This window comes from Sturnus vulgaris, chromosome 11 (assembly GCF_052056855.1).
Source record: "Sturnus vulgaris isolate bStuVul1 chromosome 11, bStuVul1.hap1, whole genome shotgun sequence".
In the NCBI taxonomy this organism is placed as follows: domain Eukaryota; kingdom Metazoa; phylum Chordata; class Aves; order Passeriformes; family Sturnidae; genus Sturnus; species Sturnus vulgaris.
The window spans coordinates 17062777-17072828 of NC_142253.1; the positions used below are offsets into that span (position 1 = coordinate 17062777).

General features: G+C 49.0%; 1 protein-coding gene across 2 annotated transcripts in view; it reads right to left on the minus strand.

Moving 5' to 3' along the window:
• The window catches only part of RNF123 (ring finger protein 123), a 47589-nt gene extending 38250 nt beyond the window's left edge, over positions 1–9339 (minus strand). The window contains exons 1-8 of one of the 2 annotated variants that reach the window (XM_014869729.2): positions 9300–9339; positions 6914–7107; positions 5788–5872; positions 3713–3792; positions 2815–2912; positions 1603–1657; positions 1198–1283; positions 372–458 (exon numbers count right to left, since the gene is read on the minus strand). In XM_014869729.2, the coding sequence (XP_014725215.1) occupies positions 372–458; positions 1198–1283; positions 1603–1657; positions 2815–2912; positions 3713–3792; positions 5788–5872; positions 6914–6995 (573 nt within the window). In that variant the 5' untranslated portion in view covers positions 6996–7107; positions 9300–9339. Of the gene's footprint in view, positions 1–371; positions 459–1197; positions 1284–1602; positions 1658–2814; positions 2913–3712; positions 3793–5787; positions 5873–6913; positions 7108–9153; positions 9256–9299 lie in introns of those variants that run through there. The other variant, XM_088171650.1, reaches the window with a different exon arrangement.
• Between the last annotated feature and the right edge of the window lie 713 nt (positions 9340–10052).

Sequence of the window (10052 nt, forward strand, 5' to 3'; positions counted from 1 at the left end):
GTTCACAGCATTTTCAGGCACTTCTGGAAGCTGCACATAAAGCCCCTGATTGGGATATTTTCCCCCTCTAGCATTAGGAATGTATATTTATCCCAACAATGCACCATGCTCTGATGTGCTGCAGAGAACCAGAGCCTTCCAGGGACTAACAGCTGCACTAGACTGGGAATCAGTCTAAATCTGGGGCTGCTAAGCAAAGCACCCAGACAGCACGACCAGCATCCTTATAGTACAGACAAGTGACAGCACATAGACTGAAGGAGAAAGGCTTGAGGGCATTTCACAAGGCCCAGAAGAATCCAGTGAGCAGAAGGAGTCACTTGCTTTCTCCTCCTTCCTCTCCATCCCACTCCTGGGGGACAGCTACTCACTTTGCCATAGTTTGTGGTAGTCACGTTCCACTTGCGCACCCTGTTTCCATCATAGGCATACGAATCTGGCGTGTCCCCAACACCTTCCTGCACCAAAGTATGAAAGAGGAGACTCAGACCAGAAATAGAGGATTGTTCTCATTGCAAGAGAGCCTTTAAGGGGGAGACCAGTATGCAGGGAGAGCATGTGAATGACAGCACACATGCTCTGCCTGGGAAAAGTCCTCACTCTAGGAATGAATCCAGTGATTTGTGATCTTTGGTTCAGAGAAGTACACCACTCCCTACTAATTTTTGGGTCAGAAAAGTGTACTGGCATCCAACACTTCCCATTTCTATCAAAGTAGCTCCCTGGGATGCCCACCACTTCCCCACTCACATATTGCAGAGTGCCAAGTCAGTGAAACTGCAGCTGACATCCCTTTCCAGCACCAAACATCCCACCCAGATAAAACAACATCCCACCCTTTCCTGAGCAAAAAAAAAGCCCTATAGCACCAGCTGCTGAGGCCCACCCCAAGGGACAGGCTGCCAGCACTGCAGTAACACACACTTTTTGGGGAAGATACCAGCTGAAAGTCAACATGTAGCAGTTATATGTGCAGCAAGAGCACAGCAACACGCCCAGCGCAGGCTTTCACAATGTACACCATTCTGTGGACACAGACCAGAGAGTCTTGTAAAGACTCTTAAAACAGCAGGCCTGGCATTTCTAGTGTGTGTGTGGCATTTCTGGTGTGAATGGCAGCAGGGCACAGCACCAATGCAATGCTCCACACTGACCTAAAAAGCAATGGAGGAGCATCTCCCAGAGTTGCTACACTACCTCCTGATTAAATCTGCAGTTGAGAGTACACCAGCCAATCTGCATGAGTCCCTGGGAGGAGATGAGCACCTCATAAATCCATTTTCCTGAAAGAGAGATGCCACACAGTGAATTCTTGTCCCATGGTTGTTAGAGAAGATGAACCTGACACTGCTCCTACAGAAATACATGTGACACACAAAGGAGGTTCAGGACATCCCCAGGATTCCTCTCCCACCCCTTTACTCCAACATAACACAATCCCCCATCCTTCTCATTCCCTGGAAAAGTTCAGTAAATGAACTGAGGAGGAGGGTGCTCAAGATCTGGAACATATTCAAGATTTCCTGAGCTCTCCAGTTGTCTAACTCCCCATACACTCCTCCTAGAGTCTTTTCTCAAAGCAGTACTGGTTTATCTCCTTACCTTTATACACACATGTTGTGGCCCTGATGGACCCAAAGTTACTGTGGCCAATCACCTGGACCAATAAAAAAAGATATTTTAACATTAGGCAAAAAGAGAGGCTTGTTCAGTCCCTCCCATTCCTCTGTCCTAGCACTCAAAACCAAAGCAAGATGGAGAGCTATTCAAAGGACAGCACAGGAACAAGAAGGGATATCTTCCCCACGCCAGCAGCTGTACTTGGAGCCAACTGGCCCGAGGGAATCATTCAGGTCCCTCCCACAGCTCATCTGTACTTGATAAACCCCAGTGAAGCACCCAGCATGGCAGCAGTACAAAGGCAACATGTCGACAGACAAGATCTCAGTGAACTGGCACAAAAGTGTATACTAAAGTGATTATGGCATGGGAAAGATATATGAATGCTGGACAAGTTAGATAGATTCAAGGCATCCAGACCAAAGGCCAGGATTGGCAGGTAACATGGTGCCTAGAAACTGAACCGTGTTAAATCCTGACTCTTGCCATCTTGGGACAGACCATGAAGAGGAAATGAAAGTAGGAACAAGGAATTCACAGACAAGCCAGTCCAATCCATTCTGTGGGTCAGTTCTAGGTACAGCCAAAGTAAACCACAGCAGGTGGTTAAAGGGGGGACCAGAGCAGCCTGATTTGTCAGAGGCTAAAGAGCAGGCAGAGATTAAGGACGGAATCACTTCAAGAGTAGGGAATGTGCCTGCTTAGTGAAGGGCTGAAAGGAGTGCAGAAATTACTGAAGTAGGAGAGGGTTAAATTCCAGAGGATTCTTTCAGCTGACTTTTTTGCACAGGGAACATCAGCTAAGGAGCAAGCAGGTAATTAGTGGAAACAAAGGAGAAATGAAAACCTCAGCTTTAGACTCTTTCTAGCCTTTTAAGACCAGAAGGAAGGAAGGAAAAGGCAGTCTGCTGGAGGGAGGGACAGGAAAGCAGGCTGCATTACCCCAAGGCCAGGGTAATCCTTTCACTTCCTCACAGTCCCACTCAGACCTTGCTGAGACTTAGTGGTACTGCTAGAGTTTTTCCCAGGACAGCTCATTTCCTCCAGGATCCTACAGCTTTCAAGGTTGTATTTATACATTTATACACGCTACAAAGCCACTGACAGAGATCTACCACAAAGAAGAAACCAAGAAGCCCCAAGTGCTTTTAGTCCCACAAAATCATTTTCTGCAGTGTCCAGCAACACACTCACCCCAAGTAAATCATCATCAACCAGCAGGAGCCCCTCAAAGCCGCTCGTGTGGTCCAACACCACAGTGGAGGGACCAAGTCGGCCCTCTGCTACCTGATCTGAAACAAGAGTTGCAGAAAACCTGTTGGGGAGAGTTGTGCAAGATTTAACAGTTCACACACTGAGTGCTTCCAGCCAGACTGCGACAGCACTTGGATTCTGCTACAGGGGAGGAAGATTAAGACAGTGTTGCCTATGTTAGACCCCGAGAAACTCAGAAAAGGAGAGAGATTAAAAATAAAGTCTTCACAGTGACTCAGCATTCAGGACACATTAAGTTTTCCACATCACCTGAAAATTTTACTTTGACAAAATTCAAAGGCTAAACTCTGTGCCAAATGTTTGGCCAACATGTCACACTTTGACTGCAGCCAGCAAGAAAAAAATCACCTTTCTAGGAGGGGAGCCAGGTTGTATCTTGTCACATCCTGATTTATTCAGAGAAACGATGCTAGTAAGAACACAGGGTACAGCCTGAGGCCCAAAGTGAATATCTGCAGTGGAGACTAGCATGTAAAACTTGTCAACAAGCCTCTGCATCTCCCACTGACGATAGCACTGCACACTCCTGGTCAAAGCAATGGCTCTGCATATCATTATTAGTAAGATAACATCAACATTTGCCTCCAAACTGCTTTTCCAGACATTTTAGCCTGGAAATAGGCCTCCATCTGCAAACAAACCTGCTGCAGGGCTGGCTGATGAGCCCCTCACAGGCAGGATTTAAAGGCACAATAAATTAGAGCACAGGGAGGCAGAACAGCGCTCACTCAGGGAAATGCTTTTCATGTTACAACTTGTCCTTTCCAATTAAGCAGCACAATCAAGAAGCACAAATTGCACAGGCAGTATCTCCTACCTCTGCTGTCTTCAGAGCCATTCTCCTCTGCCAGCAATCGCTCAAGGTGCTCCTGCAGGTTCTGGAATGTCAGGTGCTTCCTAGGGAATAAACATACAGGGGCTCTTAAAAAAAACCTTGTTTCCAATTTTTCAAGAGTTGCAGCCCAGACACGTGTCCTGTGCTGAGACATGAACCATGAAGTTCTGTTGATCTGTTTCGTGTGATGAATCTAAGGAATTTGCTGCCCATCGTGTTAGGGCAATGAATGAAGGAAGGACCAAACACAGCACGAACAAGCCAAGTAGTTAACAAGGAATCTTAAAGTCTTCAGTCTGCTCAGGAGTGTTTTGTGTCAGTAAGAAAACTGTGGCACAAGGCAGCAAGAAACCAGCTGTACTACCAATAACTATGGACACGACTTTGCTGCAATCAGCATCATACAAACATGGCCTACATCAGGATTTGTTTTTTCCCCAAAGTATTTTGCAAAACAAAAGAACAACAGCAGCAGCTATAGCAGTTCAAACAAAGATCAGGCTAGTCCAGCATCCTCTGTCTGTGAAAACAGCTAAAACCGTTTTGTTTTCATACTGAAAATTCTCCCATGCATCCCCTTTGGGCCACTGTTCTAGAGAACTTACTGCCCTTCCTTGGTTCTTCCTTTTAAGGACAGTTTACTTAGCTGATCCTTGTACAAGGGCCTCCTTTCACTGTGAGAACCACTAGTTGTTCCTATCCCTGCTTCCCATTCCCAAGACCATCTGGGAAACAACTTCTCACTTCTCCAGGACTAGGGATTTCCCTAAGACTGGTGAGAGACATTGTGAAAACCTGATGGATGTGAAGATGTATAGAAGTGAAATCAAATAATTAGTTTTGGTTTGATATGAGAAGGGTGGCTTCAGCAAAGCTGCTTAATCAGTAGTGGCATGGAAGAGGAGTTCTGGAAGGAGAGTGGAAGAGCATGAGACAGGCAGAGAGATGTCAGCAGTGAGCTCCTCTATGAAGTATTCAGGCCTCTGAAGGCAAGATGTCATACCATATAAGTTGCTCTCATATGGCAAATGTTATTTCCAAGAGCTCTTTGACTTCTACTGGGCTTTCTACCAAGTAGCCACGTCCAGGGAAAAAGGGTGGAAGGCAGGAAAAAAGAGAGAGAGACCAGTCCAACAAACTATCAGTTCTGTGCATTCAAGTCATTAATCACCAGACAAAGAAATCAGAAATATTGAAAACCAAAATGCTCAGGCGGATGGACTGTTCCAAGGTTTGCTGGCTGGAGAGTTCGTGGTAAAGTAACATGACCCACTTTGCCTCGCCCGTACCATCACCCTGGCTCACCAAGAGCCAGAGGGCCAAGAACTATTTATAGCAGCTCTGAGCTCACATTGGAGCTGGCAGTCCTAAGTATAGCCCGTGGAATGTGACCCCAGACACGCTGCAGCACTGCCAACCAGCAGGAGCCACAGGCCTGCCTCACTCTGCCACACTCCTACCTGCCCTGAACCTGTCTGACTTGCCTCTGGCAAAAGAGATGCAAGAGGAATTCTTCTCATCCAACACTACAGGTTTCTGGGATAAAAGATGAAGGAGAACTGAAAATAAATAGGAAAAAAGCAGTCGCTAAACAGGAATTTTGTGTTTCTCTTCCTTTGGTGACTCCTAATAAAAATACCAACAGTTCCACAGCCTAAAAAATGTATGGTACTGCATGGATCAGTAACAGTCTTGCCTTTAGGTTACAGGGCATTAACAGCCTATTTTTAATTCCTGCACCTGAAACCTGTGCATTTTGCACTTCCTTACAAGCAAAGGGGGAACAGGAACAATCAGGTGAATGCCTACTTATTTCAAAAATATTGCCCAGTGATGTTGTAAATGGGATTTTTCATGCAAAAAAGAATCCTTCCTCGCAAGCCCTGCAGTTTGAAAAAGCCACTAAAAGACCAGGCCTCAGAGTTGTTTCGGTAACATGGAGCTACTGTGCTTTTAACAAAGATCACTGTGAGGCACTAAAGGATCCTTCCTTTCATGCAATGCTGTTTATCTGGAGGTGGCATCGCTTGCCACCTGCGCAGTGAGAAGTTTGATACCTGTAAGCAGCTGCAGGCTGGTTCCCATCAGCACTGGTAAAGACTCGATGCAGATAATCATTCAGCAGCCTGCTGTTCACTATCCCTTGGGAAAAACAGAAAGGAAATAAGCTTAGAGAGTCCAGGGTAAACTCAGATATGAATTTCATGTACAAGCAAGAAACTGGTAACTGGTGGGGAAATTATGTTCATGTTTGCTGATCAACACAGTGGAAAATGCAGCTTCAAGCAGTCATTCATCACCTTACTGTCCTCACTAGCAGAATCAGACTCCAGCATTATTGGGTGCGTCTCCCCAAAAAAGGCTCTTTCCAATTTGAGCTGCTCTGCCATAGCAACTGGGAGCCTAAAAATCACTCCACACAGGTGGAAGTACATCCTCAGTAATCCTGCTGTGCTATTTCCTGATAAAGTAACTCTAAAAGCTGAAAGCAGGAATCAAATTTTATTTGGAAAAAAAAAATCTTAACACTACTGCAATTCCTGATGTCCTATTCATATTCAGGATGTCTCTTAACCGCATAAAAGATGCTGAGATGGAAAGGCTGCAATGTGCAGTTCACCTCATATAACCCAGAACCCTCTTTAATGATGTGTGCCTCACCTTCACCAAACAACCCTTAGTGTCCCACTGATGCAGCATTCCTTGTTTCTGAGTGCAACAGTGCCCTCAAATGCCAGATTTGTGGTCTCATAAGCACACTTGTGCTGGATTGGTGACGCCAAGAAATAAAAACAGACTGCCTGGCAGGTAGCAGAATTTCCCAGAAAAGGATTAATTTGAGAATTTGACAAGTTGTTCATCCTGGAAGGGAACTCCCTAAATCAGACGAGTCTCAAATGGTAGGCAGGCAACAAAACATTCTCCAGCCCTATGAGGCAGGGCTGTGTGCCGAAGAAAAGGCTCTGTGACATGAGTTTCTGGAGTCATTACTTCTGGAGTCACACTGCAGGAATGTCCCGTCCAAAATCTCATCTCACTTTGAGGATTTACTCAGTTTCAACCCCCCTACACCTCACACTACCATGGTAACTACAGCTGGAAGGCAGCTGATCTCAAGCAAGGCAAGGAATCATCCCTGGATCCACAGTGCTCCTGTTTTCACAAGGCATTACAGGCCCCTACCTGTGACCTTGGACTTCTCTGGCTCAGTGCTCAGCCTGTAATTCTTCCTTGAGAAAGCAGTCCCAGCACCTCTCGACGTCATTCTTCACAGGCACCAATTCCAGAGCAGACATAAGATGGGCAGACGCCTAGAACAAAACCTTCTGGGGAGGATGCTGCCTTTAGACGTCTCCCTTTCTTGGAAGTTCGTTTACCTGAATTAAACAACAGAGATAAGCCAAAAAATAGTCACAGTCCTTGCATGTCCTAATGACATTACACAAGAGCCCTAAACCAGCTAACTGCCGACCCTGCTCTCAAGTCTCACTGCCGTCCAACAGCTCAAAACCTTCCCAAAGCAGATGAGCCATTAAGCCACACTCCAGCCAGCTACACAAACCCCACTCCAAACAAAGGCACAGGCACAAACAAGCCAGAAACACCTTTGCACCAAGCCTGGGCCAGAAGCACTGACCCAGCACAGGGCCACAGTCACCACCACTGCCAAACACCACTGAAACTGGGAACCGTGCCGCACTGCTGCTCATGTCCTGATAAACACTTCTGCCTTTCCCTCTCACTCTGTACTCTTTAGGACAGCAATATGTGTCTGGATAATCTTCTGTTTAGCAGGTGTTTAGATTATTCCACTACCCAAAACAGAGAGGAAGAAGGAACGAGACAAATGCAGATGGACTGAACTACAATAGAATATCACTGACTACAAAACGAAAGACCCAGCTGTCAGTCACAGGGACAAAAACAGACACAGGTAATATACAATAGAGTTTACAAGTGAAAATCTACCATGAGACCACAGATTCAGGAGCCTTCCTGGTATCACTAGAATGCTATCAGAGCTGACATGTGCCAGGGCAAAAAGAATACATTCAAGTGGCTAGTTCCATCCAGCTTCCAAATGTTAGGTTATACCCCTCTCCAGCTTCCAACTGCCCCAGTAGCCAACTCTCCCTGGGCATCCATCTGTCAAAGCACTTTGTGACACAAAGAGCAACAGGAAGATGCAACAGGAGCAAAGGCTGCAAGAATTAAATGTTTGTTGGCAATCTCATGCAGAGCAGAAACTAAGGCAAATCCAAGAAAAGTTAATGACTCCAGAAAAGGAATGCCAAGTGACACAAGTGCTGCAGCAACTCCAAATCACCTGAGCTTCAGCTAGACTTGGGAAAGGGTTTCCTAAAGCCCCTTTCCTCAGGACCACCCTAGCACCCAGCAGTGGAGCAACACTGCCCGGCCTCCCTCCTGCAGCACTGCTGAGCAAAATAGCAGGAACATAGCAAAAACCAGCCTGAGTCAAAGGCCCTGAATGATGCGTCAGGAGCTCAAAACAAGAGATAAAACAATAAAAGAGAAACACATTGTTTACTACTGAAGCAGAGCAGACAGCACAATGTGTACTATCCTAAAAGTACTTGACACATGACATGATTTCACCTCTGTCAGGACAAGTTAAAAACACCCGAGGGCAGTCAGGAGTGCCCATGGCTCTCCTAAAAGGCAGCCACTCTGGTAACCAGCGCTGCTGAAACAGCCTGAATGCCCAAAGCAGAGCACACAGCATCGCTACACTGGCACCATATGAGATGCAGTGCTGGCACTGCTGCAGTGCCAGGGTGTTTGCTCAGTTGGAGCAGATGCTGCTTTCAACAGGTCTGAGAAAGGGCAGAGCAGGGGGACACACATCCGCCCCACGTGCAATTCACAGAAGCAAAGATGCCCTGCTCTGAGCCTGGCCCGGGGCTAAATTCCCTTCTCTTGGCAAAAGCAAGCAGCTTCCAGCAGCAGGGCAGAACACACAACACAGGAGCAGCCAGATCTGAAGTGGAGGCGACTGGAGGCAGGCGAGGAGGCCGAGAAGCCAGGCCGGCCAAGACAACTTTGGCAGCTCCCGGCCAAACCCTGAGACTCGCAGCAGGCAAAAGGAAACAGCACAGCCCGACACGGATCACAAAACTGCCCTGCCTTCATCCCAGGCGTGGGTCCCCCTGGCCTCCCAGCCTGCCGGCACCCCCAACCCACAACCACCGGGCAGCACTGCCGTGCTCACACTCAGGAACCGGCCCCAAAGCCGGGCTCACTCCGCAGTCGAGGCGGACAGCACGCCCCGAGCTCAGTGGCGCCCCATAACCCAGAGACACCCCCTAAATCGAGCAGCACTCCCTACAGCCACAGACACCCCAAACCCGGAAGGACCCTCCATGCCCACAAACACTCCAAACCCGAGAACCCCCTACACCTGCCTACAACCCGTGAGGCACGGCAGCCGCCCCCCGATCGGGCGCCTCACGCAGAGCCGGATGACACTCCCCGAGCTGGCCGTGCCCCTCGCGGCCCCCGGGGCAGCCCCCGCGCTGCCAGGACCGGGCCCCGCGGCCGCCGCACTCACCGCCGGCCCGGCCGCGCCGCCGCTACGGCGACCCGCGAGGGCCATGGCGGGCGGGCGGGACGCGTTGCCGGGAGACGGGCGGGACTCTCTCCGCGCTCGGGCAGAGCCAGGCCGCGGTGCCCTGCCCTGGGGAAGGACAGGGGGCAGAGACCACCCGATGCTTGTGTGGGGAAACCGAGCAGGATCAGGGCCGCCAGACGCGAAGGTCTCGGCCGTGAAGCTGGGCAACTGGCCAAGGCCAGCCCGCACGAGGGAGGCCGGGGCTGGTGCTGCCGACCCTCAGGGAGACAACAGCCCTCTGGTCCAGACCTCGAACCCTACCCTTGGAGAGAGAGGAGGAGGAGGAGGAAGCCGACACACGAGCGTGGAGCCTCTCAGTGCACTTTATTATGCCTGTGGAGTGGGATCGGGGCCAGTACTGGGGGACTGTCCACAGCAGGTCCTGTGGCGGTGTCCAGGCTGGCTGTGGGGATTCTGGGTCCAACATTGCAAGTAGGAGCAGTCCTGGATCCACATGGGCCCAGGGAGCGTGGACTGGAGCATCTGACACTTTCAAGATAGAAACATAGAGTCATAGAATGATTTGGGCTGTAAGGAACCAGAAAAATAATCTAATTCCACCTCCCTGCCATGGGCAGGAGCACCTCTCATGAGACCAGGTTGCTTCAAGCCCCATCCAGTCTGGCCTCGAACACTTCCAGGGTTGGGACAGCCACAGCTTCTCTGGGCAACCTCACCACCCCCACAGCTTGC